The sequence below is a fragment of the Phyllobates terribilis genome, unplaced genomic scaffold, assembly GCF_046119375.1.
Source record: "Phyllobates terribilis strain yellow unplaced genomic scaffold, ASM4611937v1 Scaffold_7__3_contigs__length_470593459, whole genome shotgun sequence".
Taxonomy (NCBI): Eukaryota; Metazoa; Chordata; class Amphibia; order Anura; family Dendrobatidae; genus Phyllobates; species Phyllobates terribilis.
In genome coordinates, this window is record NW_027362767.1 from 424,104,523 (window position 1) to 424,128,652 (window position 24,130).

Below are 24,130 nucleotides of genomic sequence, written 5' to 3' on the forward strand. Positions count from 1 at the left end.
AATGCATCGTATCTCACTATCATAGACCTGAGTGGGGGATATTGGCAGATACCCATGACCAAAGAAGCTCAGGAAAGGTAGGCCTTTATAACACCATTCGGGCTATTTGAATTTTTGGTGATGCCCTTTGGGATGAAGAATGCCCCGGCCACCTTCCAGGGGCTGGTAAATCACCTATTGGAAGGATTTGAGGGGTTTGCCGTTGCTTATCTGGATGATATAGCCATTTTTAGTAACTCCTGGGAGGAACATCTTGCACATCTCTCTCAGGTGTTGCAGAGGCTTCACACGGCAGGTCTGACTGTGAAGCCTGGGAAGTGTCAGGTAGCCATGAGGGAAGTACAATACCTCGGACACCGGGTGGGGGGAGGTCTGCTAAAACCTGAACCTGGGAAGGTAGAAGCCATTGCAGCCTTGCCCACCCCACGAACACCAAGAAACAGATACTGTCCTTCCTGGGTACGGCTGGCTATTACAGGAGGTTTGTGCCCGCCTACAGTGCCCTGGCTAAGCCATTAACTGACCTGACCAGGAGGAAGCTTCCCCAAATTGTGTCCTGGACTCCTCAGTGTGAGGAATCATTCTCTGCCCTAAAGTCCGCATTGGCCAGTTCACCCGTCCTTCAGGCCCCAGATTTCACTCTCAGGTTTGTGGTGCAGACCGATGCCAGCACTTATGGGCTAGGTGCCGTTCACAGCCAGGTGAACCAGCAAGGTGAGGAGCACCCAATCCTGTACCTAAGCAGGAAACTCCTGCCCAGAGAGGTAGCGTATGCCACAATAGAGGAGTGTTTAGCTATTGTGTGGGCCCTGCAAAAACTACAACCCTATCTGTATGGGCGCAACTTCACCGTGATCACAGATCATTACCCGCTGAGCTGGCTCAACAGAGTAGTGGGGGACAACGGGAAATTGCTTAGATGGAGCCTGATATTACAGCAATATGATTTCACCATCCAACATAAGAAAGGGATTGATCACGGCAACGCTGATGGCTTATCACGCCAAGGTGGTCCGGAGACAGATACGTGCTAGGGAGCAGACCTGTAAATCAGCCCCATGCACGTTCATAAGGGGGGAGGTGTAGTGAAATATGTATCTGAGGGGATTGGATACAAGCTAAGGGTTAACTCAACAACACACACAGGTCACAATCTAAGCACAAGCCATCTTCCCAGTCACACGGACTCCAGTCTCCCCCAGGGGGCGTCCTACCACCAGGGGGCGTCCTACCACCAGGGCAATAAATCACACCTAGAGGGAGCCTCAAAGAGGAAGAGAATTGATAAGAGGGAGAAGCCATCTCAAATAGTGAACTTCAAACAAAGTCCAAGAGACCTAGTTAGAGGGACAAGGAACATTGGTACAACATAAAATATGCGCGGCTAAATTAGTGAAGGTCCAATCATAGACCCAGAATTAGAATGTGTAAACGGAAGGCTGGGGTAGAAAGCTGACCCCCAGTCTGGGTCTATAACTGGATCCTCCAGGCTAAAATCTTTGTCACAGAGATGGGGCAGCCGAGCACTGCTGTGATCATCATCCCATATTTCCGCCTTCCCCATCGGGCTACAGAAGACCAAGTTTAGGGTTCTGTAAGTTCTCCTGTTTATTTTCGTACTGTTTGCATATCTGTATGTCACTTTTTATTTCTATTTTTTTTATACCTTTTATTATAAGCACTGTACCTTTTCTATTAAAGCTTAAAACTTTAATCAGCCTGAATCTTGTATGCGCTAAAGAACCCATAACCCTAGGAAGGGTGTGATTTTGTTGATTGTCCGATAGTCTTAGTTTAGGGGGACCCATCGGCCCCAAACCCGGTGGGTGGTGGCAGCGTGTGTGAAGCGGGGTGCACAGTCTGAGTTGGGGTGTGATTGATGCTCCCTTCAGCATAGGACAGAGGTCGAGTGCTGGATTGAGTTAGAGTTGATAGGTTAACCCTTGCAGGCGTAATCCCAAATCACGTGCTGAGGAGCGGGTACGTGACAAGTGTAATCTAGAGCTCTCCATATACAGTGTAATCTGGACATTCCCCATATACAGTGTAATCTGGAGATCCCTATATACAGTGTAATCTGGAGATCCCTATATACAGTGTAATCTAGAGATCCCCCATATCCAGTGTAATCTGGAGATCCCCCTATACAGCGTAATCTGGAGATCCCCCTGCACAGCGTAATCTAGAGCTCCCCATATACAGCGTAATCTAGAGCTCTCCATATACAGCGTAATCTAGACATTCCCCATACACAGTGTAATCTGGAGATCCCTATATACAGTGTAATCTAGAGATCCCCCATATCCAGTGTAATCTGGAGATCCCCCTATACAGCGTAATCTGGAGATCCCCCTATACAGCGTAATCTAGAGCTCTCCATATACAGCGTAATCTAGAGCTCTCCATATACAGCGTAATCTAGACATTCCCCATACACAGTGTAATCTGGAGATCCCTATATACAGTGTAATCTAGAGATCCCCCATATCCAGTGTAATCTGGAGATCCCCCTATACAGCGTAATCTGGAGATCCCCCTATACAGCGTAATCTAGAGCTCTCCATATACAGCGTAATCTAGACATTCCCCATACACAGTGTAATCTGGAGATCCCTATATACAGTGTAATCTGGACATTCCCCATATACAGTGTAATCTGGAGATCCCTATATACAGTGTAATCTGGACATTCCTATATACAGTGTAATCTGAAGTGTCCCCCATATTCAGAGTAATCTTGAGATTCCCTTTAGTGCAATCTTCAATTGTCCAATACAGGTATAATCCGGGGATTACAGTGTCCTCTGGGATTTCCTCCTTCAATTTCATTTCCATCCAGAGATTTAAGTAAAGTCCTGAAATCATTTAATCCTGCATGTCAGGCTACACCGAGCTGTCCCTGCAGATATGCGCACCTGCCACATCGCTGGACTTCATCAGTCACGTGCCCAGCGCAGCCAACCATCCAGACTCCGCATACAGAGGCACCATTCACTTCCGCCATCCACATGCGTTATGACGTCTCGGCGTACAATGACCTCACCACGCTGTGTGACGTCCAGTTACTAGAGTTAGGACTTATGGTATCACGTGAAGTCCGTGCGGCGGCCATCTTATTGTGGACAAAGTAATACAACCCTGCGGCTGTTTGGCTTCTGTAATATGGCTGCCACTGGAGACAGATGACTTTATTTCCTGAACACTCTGACGTCACGCTCCCGTCGTTCCTCACTGACACATAGGCAAAGTGCTGATTTTTGTATGGTAACTAAACATTACTTGTCTTATGATTGTCGGGGCTGTAGTCGGGACGTCATCTTAGCACTGCACCTGATTGCAGAATGTATATATATATATATATATATATATATATATATATATATATATATATATATATACACACATGCCTGCAGCTATCAGTGGAGTACTAGGGGTCTTCTCTCCTGCAGGCTTCAGGACCATGATGCTTTATGACGAGACCCCTCTTTCTATTTTACCTTCCTGTAGTTAGAGGGGCTTCTGTCACCATGGTAACACAGAGGCCATGACTTATGGTGTAATCTGGCTATAAAGCTCTGCACTTTGTGTTTCCATCCTAGATCTCGCATGCAGAGCCGTCCTCGTGTGCCACGAGCTCCAGACGTCTGCAATGAGCAAGCGAGGTGAGAAATCGCCATGGTGCTCCCGAGTGGCCAATCAGATCGCTTCTCTCATCTGATGGGAAATGAGAGCTGGGATCTTATTGGTTACTACTGGCGACCGCACCCCTGAGGAACTAATCATGTGATTTTTACCCTCCAGATCTCTTGTCTGTGGATCCGCTGGATCTCCCGCTTTCTATACTGGAAGTCGGGATCGCTGGGAGATTGGAGCTGATCACGGATGTCCCCGACCCTAAAGGCTCCACCTTCCCTCTCTCCACGGTGAGGACATTACACATCATTTTCATCCATCTTGTCCCATGACGTACTATGGAGGCTCCTGAGCTGTGACGTACAGCCGGCATCTATACTATGGGGGCGTCTGAGCTGTGGCGTACAGCCGGCATCTATACTATGGGGGCGCCTGAGCTGTGGCGTACAGCCGGCATCTATACTCTGGGGGCGCCTGAGCTGTGGCGTACAGCCGGCATCTATACTATGAGGGGCACCTGAGCTGTGGCATACAGCCGGCATCTAAACTATGGGGGCGTCTGAGCTGTGGCGTACAGCCGGCATCTATACTATGGAGGCGCCTGAGCTGTGGCATACAGCCGGCATCTATACTATGGGGGCGTCTGAGCTGTGGCGTACAGCCGGCATCTATACTATGAGGGGCACCTGAGCTGTGACGTACAGCCGGCATCTATACTATGGGGGCGTCTGAGCTGTGGCGTACAGCCGGCATCTATACTATGAGGGGCACCTGAGCTGTGGCGTACAGCCGGCATCTATACTATGGAGGCGCCTGAGCTGTGGCGTACAGCCGGCATCTATACTATGGAGGCGCCTGAGCTGTGGCATACAGCCGGCATCTATACTATGGGGGCGTCTGAGCTGTGGCGTACAGCCGGCATCTATACTATGAGGGGCACCTGAGCTGTGACGTACAGCCGGCATCTATACTATGGGGGCGTCTGAGCTGTGGCGTACAGCCGGCATCTATACTATGAGGGGCACCTGAGCTGTGGCGTACAGCCGGCATCTATACTATGGAGGCGCCTGAGCTGTGGCGTACAGCTGGCATCTATGCTATGGAGGCGCCTGAGCTGTGGCGTACAGCCGGCATCTATACTATGGAGGCGCCTGAGCTGTGGCGTACAGCCGGCATCTATACTATGAGGGGCACCTGAGCTGTGGCGTACAGCCGGCATCTATACTATGGAGGCACCTGAGCTGTGGCGTACAGCCGGCATCTATGCTATGGGGGCGCCTGAGCTGTGGCGTACAGCCGGCATCTATGCTATGGGGGCGCCTGAGCTGTGGCGTACAGCCGGCATCTATACTATGGAGGCGCCTGAGCTGTGGCGTACAGCCGGCATCTATACTCTGGGGGCGCCTGAGCTGTGGCGTACAGCCGGCATCTATACTATGAAGGCGCCTGAGCTGTGGCGTACAGCTGGCATCTATACTATGGGGGCGCCTGAGCTGTGGCGTACAGCCGGCATCTATACTATGGAGGCGCCTGAGCTGTGGCGTACAGCCGGCATCTATACTATGGAGGCGCCTGAGCTGTGGCGTACAGCCGGCATCTATACTATGGGGGCGCCTGAGCTGTGGCGTACAGCCGGCATCTATACTATGGAGGCCCCTGAGCTGTGGCGTACAGCCGGCATCTATACTCTGGGGGCGCTTGAGCTGTGGCGTACAGCCGGCATCTATACTATGGAGGCCCCTGAGCTGTGGCGTACTGCCGGCATCTATACTATGCGGGCCCCTGAGCTGTGGCGTACTGCCGGCATCTATACTATGCGGGCCCCTGAGCTGTGGCGTACAGCTGGCATCTATACTATGCGGGCCCCTGAGCTGTGGCGTACAGCTGGCATCTATACTATGCGGGCCCCTGAGCTGTGGCGTACAGCTGGCATCTATACTATGCGGGCCCCTGAGCTGTGGCGTACTGCTGGCATCTATACTATGCGGGCCCCTGAGCTGTGGCGTACAGCTGGCATCTATACTATGCGGGCCCCTGAGCTGTGGCGTACAGCTGGCATCTATACTATGCGGGCCCCTGAGCTGTGGCGTACAGCCGGCATCTATACTATGGAGGCCCCTGAGCTGTGGCGTACAGCCGGCATCTATACTCTGGGGGCGCTTGAGCTGTGGCGTACAGCCGGCATCTATACTATGGAGGCCCCTGAGCTGTGGCGTACTGCCGGCATCTATACTATGCGGGCCCCTGAGCTGTGGCGTACTGCCGGCATCTATACTATGCGGGCCCCTGAGCTGTGGCGTACAGCTGGCATCTATACTATGCGGGCCCCTGAGCTGTGGCGTACTGCTGGCATCTATACTATGCCGGCCCCTGAGCTGTGGCGTACAGCTGGCATCTATACTATGCGGGCCCCTGTGCTGTGGCGTACAGCTGGCATCTATACTATGTGGGCCCCTGAGCTGTGGCGTACTGCCGGCATCTATACTATGCGGGCCCCTGAGCTGTGGCGTACAGCTGGCATCTATACTATGCGGGCCCCTGAGCTGTGGCGTACTGCCGGCATCTATACTATGCGGGCCCCTGAGCTGTGGCGTACTGCCGGCATCTATACTATGCGGGCCCCTGAGCTGTGGCGTACAGCCGGCATCTATACTATGCGGGCCCCTGAGCTGTGGCGTACAGCTGTTATCTATACTATGCGGGCCCCTGAGCTGTGGCGTACAGCTGGCATCTATACTATGCGGGCCCCTGAGCTGTGGCGTACAGCCGGCATCTATACTATGGAGGCCCCTGAGCTGTGGCGTACAGCCGGCATCTATACTATGGAGGCCCCTGAGCTGTGGCGTACTGCCGGCATCTATACTATGCGGGCCCCTGAGCTGTGGCGTACTGCCGGCATCTATACTATGCGGGCCCCTGAGCTGTGGCGTACAGCTGGCATCTATACTATGCGGGCCCCTGAGCTGTGGCGTACAGCTGGCATCTATACTATGCGGGCCCCTGAGCTGTGGCGTACTGCTGGCATCTATACTATGCGGGCCCCTGAGCTGTGGCGTACAGCTGGCATCTATACTATGCGGGCCCCTGAGCTGTGGCGTACAGCCGGCATCTATACTATGCGGGCCCCTGAGCTGTGGCGTACAGCTGGCATCTATACTATGCGGGCCCCTGAGCTGTGGCGTACTGCCGGCATCTATACTATGCGGGCCCCTGAGCTGTGGCGTACTGCCGGCATCTATACTATGCGGGCCCCTGAGCTGTGGCGTACAGCTGGCATCTATACTATGCGGGCCCCTGAGCTGTGGCGTACAGCTGGCATCTATACTATGCGGGCCCTTGAGCTGTGGCGTACAGCTGGCATCTATACTATGGGGGCGCCTGAGCTGTGGCGTACAGCCGGCATCTATACTATGGAGGCCCCTGAGCTGTGGCGTACAGCCGGCATCTATACTCTGGGGGCGCTTGAGCTGTGGCGTACAGCCGGCATCTATACTATGGAGGCCCCTGAGCTGTGGCGTACAGCCGGCATCTATACTCTGGGGGCGCTTGAGCTGTGGCGTACAGCCGGCATGTATACTCTGGGGGCGCCTGAGCTGTGGCGTACAGCCGGCATCTATACTATGGAGGCGCCTGAGCTGTGGCGTACAGCCGGCATCTATACTATGCGGACGCCTGAGCTGTGGCGTACAGCTGGCATCTATACTATGGGGGCGCCTGAGCTGTGGCGTACAGCCGGCATCTATACTATGGGGGCGCCTGAGCTGTGGCGTACAGCCGGCATCTATACTCTGGGGGCGCCTGAGCTGTGGCGTACAGCTGGCATCTATACTATGCGGGCCCCTGAGCTGTGGCGTACTGCCGGCATCTATACTATGTGGGCCCCTGAGCTGTGGCGTACAGCTGGCATCTATACTATGCGGGCCCCTGAGCTGTGGCGTACAGCTGGCATCTATACTATGCGGGCCCCTGAGCTGTGGCGTACAGCCGGCATCTATACTATGGGGGCCCCTGAGCTGTGGCGTACAGCTGGCATCTATACTATGCGGGCCCCTGAGCTGTGGCGTACAGCTGGCATCTATACTATGCGGGCCCCTGAGCTGTGGCGTACAGCTGGCATCTATACTATGCGGGCCCCTGAGCTGTGGCGTACAGCTGGCATCTATACTATGGAGGCGCCTGAGCTGTGGCGTACTGCTGGCATCTATACTATGCGGGCCCCTGAGCTGTGGCGTACAGCTGGCATCTATACTATGCGGGCCCCTGAGCTGTGGCGTACAGCTGGCATCTATACTATGCGGGCCCCTGAGCTGTGGCGTACAGCCGGCATCTATACTATGGGGGCCCCTGAGCTGTGGCGTACAGCTGGCATCTATACTATGCGGGCCCCTGAGCTGTGGCGTACTGCCGGCATCTATACTATGCGGGCCCCTGAGCTGTGGCGTACAGCTGTCATCTATACTATGGGGGCACCTGAGCTGTGGCGTACAGCTGGCATCTATACTATGCGGGCCCCTGAGCTGTGGCGTACAGCCGGCATCTATACTATGCGGGCCCCTGAGCTGTGGCGTACAGCTGGCATCTATACTATGCGGGCCCCTGAGCTGTGGCGTACAGCCGGCATCTATACTATGCGGGCCCCTGAGCTGTGGCGTACAGCTGGCATCTATACTATGCGGGCCCCTGAGCTGTGGCGTACAGCCGGCATCTATACTATGCGGGCCCCTGAGCTGTGGCGTACCGCCGGCATCTATACTATGCGGGCCCCTGAGCTGTGGCGTACTGCCGGCATCTATACTATGCGGGCCCCTGAGCTGTGGCGTACAGCCGGCATCTATACTATGGGGGCCCCTGAGCTGTGGCGTACAGCCGGCATCTATACTATGCGGGCCCCTGAGCTGTGGCGTACAGCCGGCATCTATACTATGCGGGCCCCTGAGCTGTGGCGTACAGCTGGCATCTATACTATGCGGGCCCCTGAGCTGTGGCGTACTGCCGGCATCTATACTATGCGGGCCCCTGAGCTGTGGCGTACTGCCGGCATCTATACTATGCGGGCCCCTGAGCTGTGGCGTACTGCCGGCATCTATACTATGCGGGCCCCTGAGCTGTGGCGTACAGCTGGCATCTATACTATGCGGGCCCCTGAGCTGTGGCGTACAGCTGGCATCTATACTATGCGGGCCCCTGAGCTGTGGCGTACTGCCGGCATCTATACTATGGGGGCCCCTGAGCTGTGGCGTACAGCTGGCATCTATACTATGCGGGCCCCTGAGCTGTGGCGTACTGCCGGCATCTATACTATGCGGGCCCCTGAGCTGTGGCGTACTGCCGGCATCTATACTATGCGGGCCCCTGAGCTGTGGCGTACAGCCGGCATCTATACTATGCGGGCCCCTGAGCTGTGGCGTACAGCCGGCATCTATACTATGCGGGCCCCTGAGCTGTGGCGTACAGCTGGCATCTATACTATGCGTGCCCCTGTGCTGTGGCGTACAGCCGGCATCTATACTATGCGGGCCCCTGAGCTGTGGCGTACAGCCGGCATCTATACTATGCGGGCCCCTGAGCTGTGGCGTACAGCCGGCATCTATACTATGCGGGCCCCTGAGCTGTGGCGTACAGCTGGCATCTATACTATGCGGGCCCCTGTGCTGTGGCGTACAGCCGGCATCTATACTATGCGGGCCCCTGAGCTGTGGCGTACAGCCGGCATCTATACTATGCGGGCCCCTGAGCTGTGGCGTACAGCTGGCATCTATACTATGCGGGCCCCTGAGCTGTGGCGTACAGCTGGCATCTATACTATGCGGGCCCCTGAGCTGTGGCGTACTGCCGGCATCTATACTATGGGGGCCCCTGAGCTGTGGCGTACAGCTGGCATCTATACTATGCGGGCCCCTGAGCTGTGGCGTACTGCCGGCATCTATACTATGCGGGCCCCTGAGCTGTGGCGTACAGCCGGCATCTATACTATGCGGGCCCCTGAGCTGTGGCGTACAGCTGGCATCTATACTATGCGGGCCCCTGAGCTGTGGCGTACTGCCGGCATCTATACTTTGCGGGCCCCTGAGCTGTGGCGTACAGCTGGCATCTATACTATGGAGGCCCCTGAGCTGTGGCGTACAGCCGGCATCTATACTATGCGGGCCCCTGAGCTGTGGCGTACAGCCGGCATCTATACTATGCCGGCCCCTGAGCTGTGGCGTACAGCTGGCATCTATACTATGGGGGCCCCTGAGCTGTGGCGTACAGCTGGCATCTATATTATGCGGGCCCCTGTGCTGTGGCGTACAGCCGGCATCTATACTATGCGGGCCCCTGAGCTGTGGCGTACAGCTGGCATCTATACTATGCGGGCCCCTGAGCTGTGGCATACCGCCGGCATCTATACTATGCGGGCCCCTGAGCTGTGGCGTACAGCTGGCATCTATACTATGCGGGCCCCTGTGCTGTGGCGTACAGCTGGCATCTATACTATGCGGGCCCCTGAGCTGTGGCGTACTGCCGGCATCTATACTATGCGGGCCCCTGAGCTGTGGCGTACAGCCGGCATCTATACTATGCGGGCCCCTGTGCTGTGGCGTACAGCTGGCATCTATACTATGCGGGCCCCTGAGCTGTGGCGTACAGCCGGCATCTATACTATGGGGGCCCCTGAGCTGTGGCGTACAGCCGGCATCTATACTATGCGGGCCCCTGAGCTGTGGCGTACAGCCGGCATCTATACTATGCGGGCCCCTGTGCTGTGGCGTACAGCTGGCATCTATACTATGCGGGCCCCTGAGCTGTGGTGTACAGCTGGCATCTATACTATGCGGGCCCCTGAGCTGTGGCGTACTGCCGGCATCTATACTATGCGGGCCCCTGAGCTGTGGCGTACAGCCGGCATCTATACTATGCGGGTCCCTGAGCTGTGGCGTACAGCCGGCATCTATACTATGGGGGCGCCTGAGCTGTGGCGTACAGCCGGCATCTATACTATGGGGGCCCCTGAGCTGTGGCGTACAGCCGGCATCTATACTATGCGGGCCCCTGAGCTGTGGCGTACAGCCGGCATCTATACTATGGGGGCCCCTGAGCTGTGGCGTACAGCTGGCATCTATACTATGGAGGCCCCTGAGCTGTGGCGTACAGCCGGCATCTATACTATGCGGGCCCCTGAGCTGTGGCGTACTGCCGGCATCTATACTATGCGGGCCCCTGAGCTGTGGCGTACTGCCGGCATCTATACTATGCGGGCCCCTGAGCTGTGGCGTACAGCTGGCATCTATACTATGAGGGGCACCTGAGCTGTGACGTACAGCTGGCATCTATACTATGCGGGCCCCTGAGCTGTGGCGTACAGCCGGCATCTATACTATGGGGGCACCTGAGCTGTGGCGTACAGCCGGCATCTATACTATGAGGGGCACCTGAGCTGTGACGTACAGCTGGCATCTATACTATGCGGGCCCCTGAGCTGTGACGTACAGCCGGCATCTATACTATGCGGGCCCCTGAGCTGTGGCGTACAGCCGGCATCTATACTATGGGGGCCCCTGAGCTGTGGCGTACAGCCGGCATCTATACTATGGGGGCACCTGAGCTGTGGCGTACAGCTGGCATCTATACTATGCGGGCCCCTGAGCTGTGGCGTACAGCCGGCATCTATACTATGGGGGCCCCTGAGCTGTGGCGTACAGCCGGCATCTATACTATGCGGGCCCCTGAGCTGTGGCGTACAGCCGGCATCTATCAGCAGAGATCGGAGTTAGGTCTGATCACTGCTGTGTAGCCACCTAAACACCACTGTCTCTGATAGAAATCCCAATAGGGGCACAATGTGATCACAGGTTGTGGAAGGGTTGCCGTGGCAGCCAGGAGCCTGCTGAAGACCACCATGGCTGCCATCTTTTTACTCCAATGAAGCCAGACCTTAACTGGAGGTTATCTTTCTTACTGTGTACATTAATACTGAAGTAAATCCTACAACCACAAGGTCACATAATTAGTGAGGACTAAAAACTAAAGTGAAGGGTCAAAAAAAATTAAAAAACACATAAAGAATCGAATTAAAGAAAAAAAAGCGAATTTATTTTTCCCACATTCATAAAAGTCTCATTCACAAAAATAGAAAATGCTAAAACCCTGAAGTGAACGCAAATAGAAAAGAAATTGAAACGCCAGAATTGCCGTATTTCAGCTCCATTCGGCCTAAAAAACTGCAATAAAAATAACAATAAAAAAAGCTCGTCGTGCAAAAAAGACCTCACAGTGCAACGGAGGAATCAAAGAGGTGACGACTCTCAGAAAACGGAGACAAAAGCACATTCTCTTTATTAAAAGAAAGAGAAAAGAAAAAACAATCCGTATCAGTTTGGTGATCGCACCGACCTGGAAAGTCCTGTTAGCAGATAGTAAATGCCGTAAACACAAAAACTTTGGCAAAATTATGTTTTTTGAATAAACAAAACCTAACTGCCCCCATGTGGTAATTGCAGGTCCCCCATGGGTTGCCCCCGTATGAGGTCGATCTCTCCTTTGAAGTGATTGAGAAGTATCTGTCTGACCCGGAGTGGCTGTCCATCCATGACTTTGATAGGAGCCGGAGGTGAGTGAAGGTCACATCCTTATGGGGCACCAGTGTCTGCTCCTGGCTGCCGTGTTCTTGCTTCTCCAGTAGGTGGCGCTTCGGTTATACACTTGCTGTACATGTGGCCTCTATAGGGTGATGGCAGCATTACACGCCATGTTACAGGACTGTGTGTCTGAGCGTCGACTGCTTTCCCACCGGTTCATGTTCATTACTGAGCAGATCTCCTGTTATTCTCTCAGGTCTTTACCTCGGAGTAAGGATGTCGCCTCCCTGTATCATGTGGATGTCAGCGCCCCTCAGACGGAGCTCAGCATGGAGCGAAACGCAGCTACTGGGGAACTGCGGGGGATCAGCGAGGTACAGATAACGCTGCACAGGACATACAGGTTCACAGCAACACTGCAGGGTGGAGTGGACCGCCGACACAACCACGAGGCTGCAGCAAAAGGGCGACTTGTCAATGGCATAAGGAATAATCTGCATAACAATCACATCACTGATCCTGTATTATACTCCAGAGCTGCACTCACTATTCTGCTGGTGTAGTCACTGTGTACATACATTACATTACTGATCCTGAGTTACATCCTGTATTATACTCCAGAGCTGCACTCACTATTCTGCTGGTGTAGTCACTGTGTACATACATTACATTACTGATCCTGAGTTACATCCTGTATTATACTCCAGAGCTGCACTCACTATTCTGCTGGTGCAGTCACTGTGTACATACATTACATTACTGATCCTGAGTTACATCCTGTATTATACCCCAGAGCTGCACTCACTATTCTGCTGGGGCCGTCACTGTGTACACAAATTACATTACTGATCCTGAGTTACATCCTGTTTTATACTCCAGAGCTGCACTCACTATTCTGCTGGTGCGGTCACTGTGTACATACATTACATTACTGATCCTGAGATACATCCTTGTTATACTCCAGAGCTGCACTCACTATTCTGCTGGTGCAGTCACTGTGTACATACATTACATTACTTATCCTGTACTGATCCTGAGTTACATCCTGAATTATACTCCAGAGCTGCACTCACTATTCTGCTGGTGCAGTCACTTTGTACATACATTACATTACTGATCCTGAGTTACATCCTGAATTATACTCCAGAGCTGCACTCACTATTCTGCTGGTGCAGTCACTGTGTACATACGTTACATTGCTGATCCTGTACTGATCCTGAGTTACATCCTGTATTATACTCCAGAGCTGCGCTCACTATTCTGCTGGTGCAGTCACTGTGTACATACATTACATTACTGATCCTGTACTGATCCTGAGTTACATCCTGTATTATACTCCAGAGCTGCGCTCACTATTCTGCTGGTGCAGTCACTGTGTACATACATTACATTACTGATCCTGAGATACATCCTTGTTATACTCCAGAGCTGCACTCACTATTCTGCTGGTGCAGTCACTGTGTACATACATTACATTATTTATCCTGTACTGATCCTGAGTTACATCCTGAATTATACTCCAGAGCTGCGCTCACTATTCTGCTGGTGCAGTCACTGTGTACATACATTACATTACTGATCCTGTACTGATCCTGAGTTACATCCTGTATTATACTCCAGAGCTGCACTCACTATTCTGCTGGTGCAGTCATATTGCTCACCTCTTAGCTTTCCCAGAGGAAGATCTAGATAATAGAATAGATAAACCGCTAAATATAAAGGCCGGCCCCCCTTCTGTCCTCGCCCCGGCCCCCCTTCTGTCCTCGCCCCGGCCTTCCTTGTCTCCTCGCCCCGGTCTCCCTTTTGTCCTCACCTCGGCCTCCCTTCTCTCTTGTCAGGTCACTATCGGGCACAGCGGCCTCTCTGCCCAGAATTCGCTCTCCCTCCGGCGCCCCCCGGGGCCTCCGTCACAGTCGGTGAAGGGCAGCACTTCTAACTTTCCTTTCTGGCCGGGTAAGTGATCTGAAAGCTGACGGGTAGAAGGTGATAGTACCGGTAACGGGGTGTCCATGTATATGATACTGAAGATAATGTACAGTACAGACCAAAAGTTTGGACACACCTTCTCATTTAAAGATTTTTCTGTATTTTCATGACTATGAAAATTGTACATTCACACTGAAGGCATCAAAACTATGAATTAACACATGTGGAATTATATACTTAACAAAAAATTGTGAAACAACTGAAAATATGTCTTATATTCTAGGTTCTTCAAAGTAGCCACCTTTTGCTTTGATGACTGCTTTGCACACTCTTGGCATTCTCTTGATGAGCTTCAAGAGGTAGTCACCGGAAATGGTCTTCACTTCACAGGTGTGCCCTGTCAGGTTTAATAAGTGGGATTTCTTGCCTTATAAATGGGGTTGGGACCATCAGTTGTGCTGTGCAGAAGTCAGGTGGATACACAGCTGATAGTCCTACTGAATAGACTGTTAGAATTTGTATTATGGCAACAAAAAAGCAGCTAAGTAAAGAAAAACGAGTGGCCATCATTACTTTAAGAAATGAAGGTCAGTCAGTGCGAAAAATTGGGAAAACTTTGAAAGTGTCCCCAAGTGCAGTTGCAAAAACCATCAAGCGCTACAAAGTAACTGGCTCACATGAGGACCGCCCCAGGAAAGGAAGACCAAGAGTCACCTCTGCTTCTGAGGATAAGTTTATCCGAGTCACCAGCCTCAGAAATCGCAGGTTAACAGCAGCTCAGATTAGAGACCAGGTCAATGCCACACAGAGTTCTAGCAGCAGACACATCTCTACAACAACTGTTAAGAGGAGACTTTGTGCAGCAGGCCTTCATGGTAAAATAGCTGCTAGGAAACCACTGCTAAGGACAGGCAACAAGCAGAAGAGACTTGTTTGGGCTAAAGAACACAACGAATGGACATTAGACCAGTGGAAATCTGTGCTTTGGTCTGATGAGTCCAAATTTGAGATCTTTGGTTCCAACCACCGTGTCTTTGTGCGACGCAGAAAAGATGAACGGATGGACTCTACATGCCTGGTTCCCACCGTGAAGCATGGAGGAGGAGGTGTGATGGTGTGGGGGTGCTTTGCTGGTGACACTGTTGGGGATTTATTCAATATTGAAGGCATACTGAACCAGCATGGCTACCACAGCATCTTGCAGCGGCATGCTATTCCATCCGGTTTGCGTTTAGTTGGACCATCATTTATTTTTCAACAGGACAATGACCCCAAACACACCTCCAGGCTGTGTAAGGGCTATTTGACCAAGAAGGAGAGTGATGGGGGCTACGCCAGATGACCTGGCCTCCACAGTCACCAGACCTGAACCCAATCGAGATGGTTTGGGGTGAGCTGGACCGCAGAGTGAAGGCAAAAGGGCCAACAAGTGCTAAGCATCTCTGGGAAATCCTTCAAGATTGTTGGAAGACCATTTCCGGTGACTACCTCTTGAAGCTCATCAAGAGAATGCCAAGAGTGTGCAAAGCAGTCATCAAAGCAAAAGGTGGCTACTCTGAAGAACCTAGAATATAAGACATATTTTCAGTTGTTTCACACTTTTTGGTTAAGTATATAATTCCACATGTGTTAATTCATAGTTTTGATGCTTTCAGTGTGAATGTACAATTTTCATAGTCATAAAAAAACAGAAAAATCTTTAAATGAGAAGGTGTGTCCAAACTTTTGGTCTGTACTGTGTATATATATTTTTTTTGCCTAAAATACAAAAGAAATGTGTCACCTGTAACTTTAGGTCTTTTAAATCATTTCATCATCATCATCTTGCTTAACTGTACACAGTAACAGTAATTTTGACTAGGGGTGCCCAAACTGGCTTATATGTACGTCACATGTCAAGTAGGGGTTAACTGTACGAAATCTGAGCTGCCCGACCCTATAATGGGCTCTGTGCGGTCTATGGACCTGTGCTGTCCCGGCTCCATACAGTTCTGTGGGGCCGGCTAATAGCTGATCATTGAGGGGTGTTGGACCCCCACAATCTGAGTCTGGACAACCCCTTCAACCTTTTCCTCCCTGTCCTCCTTACAACACGTCTCTCTTTCTCAGGGGGAATGGATGAGCCCACCCTAGAGCAGATGAAGGCCGCTGGAGATGAGGAAGAGGCGCTGGACTTTGAGAAAGGTACCGCTTCTCGCCGATACGTAGAGGCGGCCATCTTTAATGAGAAAAGGCCGTGACAGTAATAGGCTTGATTGATATTTGTATATGATCTATTGTCCCCTGTTATCAGCCATTTCATACTGGAGAGAGTAAGAAGTAAAGAAAACTCCCCCCCCACCTTCCCATACATAAAAACCTGTCACCGCAGCCCCTACGAGGCCTAAGGCTATGTGCCCACGATGCAGAAATGCTGCATATTTTTTACGCTTCTCCCTGGCAAGAAAAATGCATGCAGTTTTTACATGCGTTTTTCCCGCCAGGTAGAAGCGTTTGTCAAGCATTCTTGCATGCATTTCTGCATGCGGGTTATCAAGCTCTTTTCCAAGCGATTTTAGCATCACTTGGAAAAGTGCTTGACAACTTGGTCACACTATATAAATCCACGCAACCGTGTTTTGTCTGCTCCGTCCGGTGTGTTGGTTTGCTCGCTGTGGTGTGATGGACCTGCAGTGACGTCATTGAGCCATGTGATGGGTCACATGACTCAGTAACGTCATGGCAGGTCCGTCACAACAGCGCGAGCAGTGCAAGACACCGGACGGAGCAGACAAAACACCGGGAGGACATCGGAAGGTGACTATAAACTTTATTTTTTATTTTAAATTCTTTTTTTTACAGTTTCTATGGTACCCAGGTCTGGAGGAGAGTCTCCTCTCCTCCAGACTTGGGTACCTTCTGCACATAGAAAGCATAATATCCGTGAGAAAAAATGTACTGACACGGATATTATGCGTTTCAATGCAAGTCAATGGTGGCGATTACGCTGCGTGTCCGCAAAATTAATAGACATGCTGCGGATTTTTGAGTGCAGCATAAACGCTGCGGAAAAATCCACAACATGGGCATTGACAGTGCGGCTTGTCATTGGGGACCATGGGGGGCGGATTACCAAGCGTTTATGCTGCAGAAATTCCGCAGCATAAACACTTGGAAAACGCATAGTGGGCACACAGCCTTAGAGGGGGCCTTCACGTCTTCCCTTGTGACAATTGGTCTTATATGGCGGAGGACAATACCCGACCAGCACCTGGTGATTTGTGATCTGCAGAACATGGCAGCAAGGGCTTAGTTTATCTGCAGCTCCTCTACTGGGGAGACGTAGTATTACAAGCTGTCCATTGTAATCAGTGTAGTGCGCGGACGTGAGGGGTCCTCCAGTGATAAATATTCATCTCCTTTTTAATGACAGATCTACTGACTGCTCCCCCCGGGTGGAAGCAGGGGATGAACTTCAAGCCATCAGGTAACAACCGTATCATTTACAGGCTGATGTGCAGCCATATACAAAGTCTCCTTGTAGGTCTCACCGAGCAGCTCTCTACATAGCTGCCACTGATGCTACATCGGATGAGGGAGGGATGGAGGGAGGGAGCGACGGATGGGGGGAGGGAGCGACGGATGGGGGGAGGGAGCGACGGATGGAGGGAGCGAGCGACGAATGGAGGGAGGGAGCGACGGATGGGTGGAGGGAGAGACGGATGGGTGGAGGGAGTGACGGATGGATGGAGGGAGCGATGGAGAGATGGATGGGTGGATGGATGAAGCGATGAATGGATGTAGCGATGGATGGAGCGTTGGATGGATGGATGGATGGAGCGTTGGATGGATGGATGGAGCGTTGGATGGATGGATGGAGCGTTGGATGGATGGATGGAGCGTTGGATGGATGGATGGAGCGTTGGATGGATGGAGCGTTGGATGGATGGATGGAGCGTTGGATGGATGGATGGATGGAGCGTTGGATGGATGGATGGAGCGTTGGATGGATGGATGGATGGAGCGTTGGATGGATGGATGGAGCGTTGGATGGATGGATGGAGCAGTGCATAGATGGATGAAGCATTGGATGGAGAGATGGATGGAGTGGTGGATGGATGGATGGAGCGTTGGATGGATGGATGAAGCATTGGATGGAGAGATGGATGGAGTGGTGGATGGGTGGACGGAGAGTTGGGTGGAGCCTCCTGGTTTTAATCTAAAACCTTCATATGAATAAATCCAAAAAAGAGGCTGCGTTCTGCTCCAAGCTTAGGGCAAAGAAAAAAGTGGACATTTTATTAGCCCATCTGTGGCTGACCACCCATATGGCTTCTGTTACAGCTCCGTTTGCTGTTGTCAGACAGATTTGATGTTTGCACTTAATCTCAAATGTCCACAATAAGTAAATAATAAAAGTGCAATTCAATCTATCAGACGGGTCCCGGGCCCCAGGGGTCCTGCCCTTCACCAGCCTGCTGGGGTCTCTGGAAGATTTCACACTGGGAGACTCCAGCGAGGATGAAGATGAAGTAAAAGAGAAGGATAAAAGAACTAAAGCTGAAAGTCTCCCGAGGAGCGACAGCCTGGAGGAACTGGGCGTGGAGGTAAGAAAAGGAGGAGGATGGAGAACTCGCTCTGTCGTACAGCATCACCGCACACATAACACTGCTTATCTCTAGAGCTTTAATCTGTCTCCGGAGCTGCATTCAGAATTCTGCTTAGCTAAGCTGCTCTGTACTGGACGCTGATTTATTACAATGTCTACATTATCCGGATGATCTCCCACAATGCACCACATCAGATCAGCAAACACTTGGTTTAGCAATCCCATCTAATCTGACAAAAATGACGTAAAACTAGAGGATTGTAGATGTGAGATGGATGAATACTGGGTACGTGGACTCTGGATAGACGATAGCGATACCAGTCCAAGAATGTTGGGCGCCGGCCTCAAGACGTTACCTGAAAACCTCCAAGATGTGAGCTGTAGATAGGGAGGGAAGGATATGTACATATTAGATTTTGCATGGGATCATGGCCGCTCGTTGCTTCTCCCCCAGGCGGTCTCCACTATGGCGCCTCCACCACCAGCCTCCGTTCCAGCAGAAGCCCCCCAGGAGCATTGGGCCGTCCCCCTGAACAGTCATTCCCCGGTGGATGATTTCTACAAGCGTATCCCGGACTTGGCCTTTAAGGTAAGACGTCGATGTTGTGTGTCTTGTCATATATACGGAGGTCATCACCCCCCGACCCCGGCACTACGTCTCTGTCCCTTGCAGCATCCTTTCGAGCTGGACACGTTTCAGAAGAAGGCCGTGCAGTGCCTGGAGGACGGCTCCTCCGTCTTCATCGCTGCTCACACGTCTGCCGGGAAGACGGTGGTGGCTGAATACGCCATAGCGTTGTCTCTGAAGCACATGACCAGGTGAGCGGTGTCCTCTGCAGGATTGTATCAGACTATACTGCCCCCTATCTGTCAGTCACACCGTACCTGGACTGTCCTCCATACCTATATTCCTCAGGTCTATATACACCTCTCCAATCAAGGCTTTGTCCAATCAGAAATTCAGAGATTTCAGGATCACGTTCGGAGATGTCGGCCTGATCACGGGGGATGTCCAGCTGTACACCGGAGCGTCGTGTCTTATCATGACCACGGAGATCTTAAGGTACACTGGAAAGGGTGTATGTGTATGGCTGTTCTGTATTCTTCATTTTCAGACTTTCTTCACCTGCAGAATTGTGAATACAGCTCTGGAGTAATAATATGGGATGTATTTACAAGCTTTCTTAAAGAGTGCTTCTCATCATCTTCTGCAAGAGTGCGCCGCTCCCCAGCCTTACAGCCTCCTGCTTGTTGGGGGGACGGCGGGCTCCTGCTTGCTGGCGGGACGGCGGGCTCCTGCTTGCTGGCGGGACGGCGGGCTCCTGCTTGCGGGCGGGACGGCGGGCTCCTGCTTGCTGGCGGGACGGCGGGCTCCTGCTTGCTGGCGGGACGGCGGGCTCCTGCTTGCGGGCGGGACGGCGGGCTCCTGCTTGCGGGCGGGACGGCGGGCTCCTGCTTGCGGGCGGGACGGCGGGCTCCTGCTTGCTGGCGGGACGGCGGGCTCCTGCTTGCTGGCGGGACGGCGGGCTCCTGCTTGCGGGCGGGACGGCGGGCTCCTGCTTGCGGGCGGGACGGCGGGCTCCTGCTTGCGGGCGGGACGGCGGGCTCCTGCTTGCGGGCGGGACGGCAGGCTCCTGCTTGCAGGCAGGGCGGCGGGCTCCTGCTTGGTGGCGGGACGGCGGGCTCCTGCTTGCGGGCGGGACGGCGGGCTCCTGCTTGCGGGCGGGACGGCAGGCTCCTGCTTGCGGGCGGGGCGGCGGGCTCCTGCTTGCGGCGGGACGGCGGGCTCCTGCTTGCGGGCGGGACGGCGGGCTCCTGCTTGCGGGCGGGACGGCGGGCTCCTGCTTGCGGGCGGGACGGCGGGCTCCTGCTTGCGGGCGGGGCGGCGGGCTCCTGCTTGCGGGCGGGACGGCGGGCTCCTGCTTCCTGGCGGGACGGCGGGCGGTTTTCTATTTTTTCTAAGCACTTTGCAATATTACCTATGTAAGATCTTTACGTTAACCCTTTATCTGTATATGGCATGGTGGACAAACATAAAGTAAATCACCATCTACTTTTCACTCTCGCAGGTCAATGCTGTACAACGGCTCTGACGTCATCCGGGACTTGGAGTGGGTCATCTTCGATGAGGTTCATTACATTAATGACGCTGAGGTTGGTGTGTGTATAATCTTTTTTCATATCGAGATGAGTTCCAGTCACAGCCATATTAACCCCATGCATGCCCCCCTCCCAGCGCGGTGTTGTATGGGAAGAGGTCCTTATAATGCTCCCGGACCACGTAAACATCATTCTGCTGAGCGCCACCGTCCCCAACACCGTGGAGTTCGCAGACTGGATCGGGTGAGTCGTTCAGAGTAATTTACATCTAATGGCCGCACGGAGAGCTCTGACCATCATCTTCTAGTTTTGTTTTTTTTTTCTCCTCTTTCTCAAAGAACCATAACTTTTTACATTTCCTGTCCCCATCGCTGTATGAAGGCTTTCTTTTTGTGGGACAAGTTTTACTTTTGAAAGTCACCATTGATTTTACCATATAGTGGAAAGCTGGAAAAAAATCCAAGTGCGGTGAAATTGCAAAAAAAATGCAATTCCACAATAGTTTTTTGTGCTTTTTATTTACCATGTAAAACTGACCTGGAAATATTATTCTCCAGGTCAGTACGAGGACGCAGATACCAAACATACTTAGTTTGTTTTGTTTTATTGGGTGATCGGGGGTCTTCAGCAGCATTGTGGGGCGGGATCAGAACTCACTTAATTGTGCCCATCAGAGACTTTCCGGTTATCAGTGGTTGATTTTTTTTCTGTATCTTACAGGAGAATTAAGAAGAAGAAGATTTACGTCATCAGTACATCAAAGAGGCCGGTCCCTCTAGAGCATTATCTGTACACGGGGAATAGTCAGAGAACACTCAGTCAGTTTTTTCTGCTGCAAGATGCAACTGGGACCTTCCAAACCAAGGGGTGAGACCCTCAACCATCACCTGTGTCTGGTATTACATCTCAGCTATATTGAATTGTTTGGGGGTAAGCTGCAAAACCGAAAACATCCTATAGGCAAGAGAAGTCCGGTTTCTGTTTACAGCTTTCTTGAGCTAATTGTGTCACTTCTGGCTTCCTGCAGGCGCCACTAGGGGGAGCTTTAATTAACCTCAATGGTACTTTTACCTTTAATAGTCTCCTGGCCGCCCATAAGGCACTGGCTGGCATAGATGGCTCTTGTATTCTCCTCGGGCACCACCAGGGCTAGGTGTTACTTACCGCTTCCTCTTATATAAAGCCCCTCTCCTGTCTCTACAGATACTACGCCGCAGTTGAAGCAAAGAAGGAGCGTTCCTCTAAGTACTCACAGACGTTTGGGGCCAAACACCCACACGGAGGAGGCTCCGGACATGTAAGGGACCTTAGGGATGGGGACCAGGTTGGTCAGTGAGGAGACGGCCGGGAAGGGTTGATGGTCTGGTGTCTCCCGGCAGGATAAGGGCACCTGGCTGTCGCTCATCCAGTCCCTGCGGCAGAGGGACGCCCTGCCCGTTGTGGTGTTCACATTCTCCCGTACCCGGTGCGAGCAGAACGCCGGAGCACTGACCACCGTGGACTTGTGTACGGCGTCGGAAAGGAGCGAAATCCAGACCTACTACAACAAATGCCTGAGCCGGCTGCGTGGGGGCGACCGCCAGCTCCCCCAGGTGCGTACATGGGCACCTCCTGCCACACACGGCCCAGGGTTATCGAGGTACTATAACTCCCAGCATGTCTAGTGCAGGTAAATAGATATGTCACGATTGCAGGTGCTGCATATGCTGGACCTCCTGAAGAGGGGGATCGGGATCCATCACAGCGGGATCCTGCCCATCCTGAAGGAAGTGGTGGAGATGTTATTCAGCCGGGGACTCGTCAAGGTCAGTACTCTGAGAATCTCTGGGAAGAACGACTGGCTCCTCTGTTATTCCCCCGGGAAATGTTTGTATAAATTGATGACTTGGTGTTACCGTTGACCCTTTTAACTAGGGTGTCGCTACATGTTCTGCAGCACTTACTGTTCTGTATAAGACGAATTAGGGACACAACACGTTAAAGGGAACAATGACACTAATTTATTGTAAATCTCCAGGAGGAATAACCGAGAAGTGGCCAATGCCATAGAGGTTGGGTTTACGCATTCTCTTTGTTCGCCTCAGATCCTATTTGCCACAGAGACATTTGCTATGGGGGTGAACATGCCGGCCCGCACCGTGGTGTTTGACTCCATCAGGAAACATGACGGATCCAACTTCAGAGACCTGACTCCAGGTAGGTCACGTCCAGGCGCGGTGCGATTCCCCAGATCCGGGAGCGGTGCGGTCTGATTATCTGGCGGTGCAGTAATGGCCAATGCTTCCTCACACAGGAGAGTACATACAGATGGCCGGGCGCGCAGGACGCAGAGGACTGGACAACACCGGGATGGTGATCATACTGTGCAAATCCGACGTGCCCGAGATGAGCGATCTGCACAAGATGATGATGGTGAGGATTGGGGACGGGAGCACTAGATAGATGATGGGGACAATTGCAATCGAAATTACTCTCCTCTACTGTAAATTCGGATTATTAGCAACAATTGCAGACTTTTACTAACTTTTTCCTAAGTTTTAGAAACTTTTTGCAATACACCAATCATACAAGCACAATGTAAATCGCTCAATAGCTCATATAACAAGAGGTTTCTACAAATACATTACAAAATTCCATTTATTACTGACTGTATTATTCACCCCCTTTATCACTAGTGTCTCTAGTACTTCGTAAAGCCCCTCTGGCTGTTATAACCTGCTGCAGACATAATACTACGCCCGACATCGGCCTCTGGGGAATCTTACTTATTCCTTAATATTTTCGGGGTTTTTTTTCACTGCAGCCGCCTTCTTCAAATCCCTGTCAGATTTACCTATAAACACACAGGGGGAGAGACCGGTCAGTCTAGGAGAGGAGGGTGGGGAGAAGCCGCCAGGGGACCGGCCTCCAACTAGTCAGCTGAGGAGGCCTCGCAAAGTATGTTTTCTCTGAAAAGTCGCACTGTTTCTGATATAAGGCTTCAATAACACAGCCAGTCTGATACATGCTGGATAGATAAGTTGTGTTAAATAGTAACCGGACAGATCAGGCTGAGGAGGGGGATGCGGCTGCAGAATATCTGTGAAATCACATGCTGTGAGAGGGGAGGAGGGGAGGCCTGTAACCTATGGGAATGTAATAGGCTCGGACCTTAGATTACAATGTCACACTGCTTCAGCGCCATTAATGATAGTGAACGTGGGCGATTGTAGGTGATCGCGACCACCACAAGGCACGGACCCCCCCACACTCGCCATCATTAGTCCTACTTTTATGCTGTGCAGTCATATATGTACAGGAGCCCTGTGGAGCGGTGGAAACATGA

The 24,130-nt window shown here is 52.2% G+C and overlaps 1 protein-coding gene across 1 annotated transcript in view; it reads left to right on the top strand.

Moving 5' to 3' along the window:
* Window positions 1–3,164: 3,164 nt before the first annotated feature.
* Window positions 3,165–24,130, top strand: part of LOC141155153 (superkiller complex protein 2-like) — a 44,525-nt gene continuing 23,559 nt past the window's right edge. Inside the window, exons 1-20 of the mRNA XM_073641840.1 lie at window positions 3,165–3,264; window positions 3,600–3,662; window positions 3,802–3,923; window positions 12,114–12,223; window positions 12,448–12,565; window positions 14,030–14,144; window positions 16,227–16,301; window positions 17,530–17,583; window positions 18,534–18,703; window positions 19,160–19,294; window positions 19,379–19,524; window positions 19,622–19,768; window positions 20,775–20,859; window positions 20,942–21,048; window positions 21,526–21,672; window positions 22,009–22,102; window positions 22,185–22,397; window positions 22,500–22,610; window positions 22,890–23,001; window positions 23,099–23,217. Of these exons, the coding sequence (XP_073497941.1) occupies window positions 3,650–3,662; window positions 3,802–3,923; window positions 12,114–12,223; window positions 12,448–12,565; window positions 14,030–14,144; window positions 16,227–16,301; window positions 17,530–17,583; window positions 18,534–18,703; window positions 19,160–19,294; window positions 19,379–19,524; window positions 19,622–19,768; window positions 20,775–20,859; window positions 20,942–21,048; window positions 21,526–21,672; window positions 22,009–22,102; window positions 22,185–22,397; window positions 22,500–22,610; window positions 22,890–23,001; window positions 23,099–23,217 (2,193 nt within the window). The 5' untranslated portion in view covers window positions 3,165–3,264; window positions 3,600–3,649. The remainder of the gene's footprint in view (window positions 3,265–3,599; window positions 3,663–3,801; window positions 3,924–12,113; window positions 12,224–12,447; window positions 12,566–14,029; window positions 14,145–16,226; window positions 16,302–17,529; window positions 17,584–18,533; window positions 18,704–19,159; window positions 19,295–19,378; window positions 19,525–19,621; window positions 19,769–20,774; window positions 20,860–20,941; window positions 21,049–21,525; window positions 21,673–22,008; window positions 22,103–22,184; window positions 22,398–22,499; window positions 22,611–22,889; window positions 23,002–23,098; window positions 23,218–24,130) is intronic.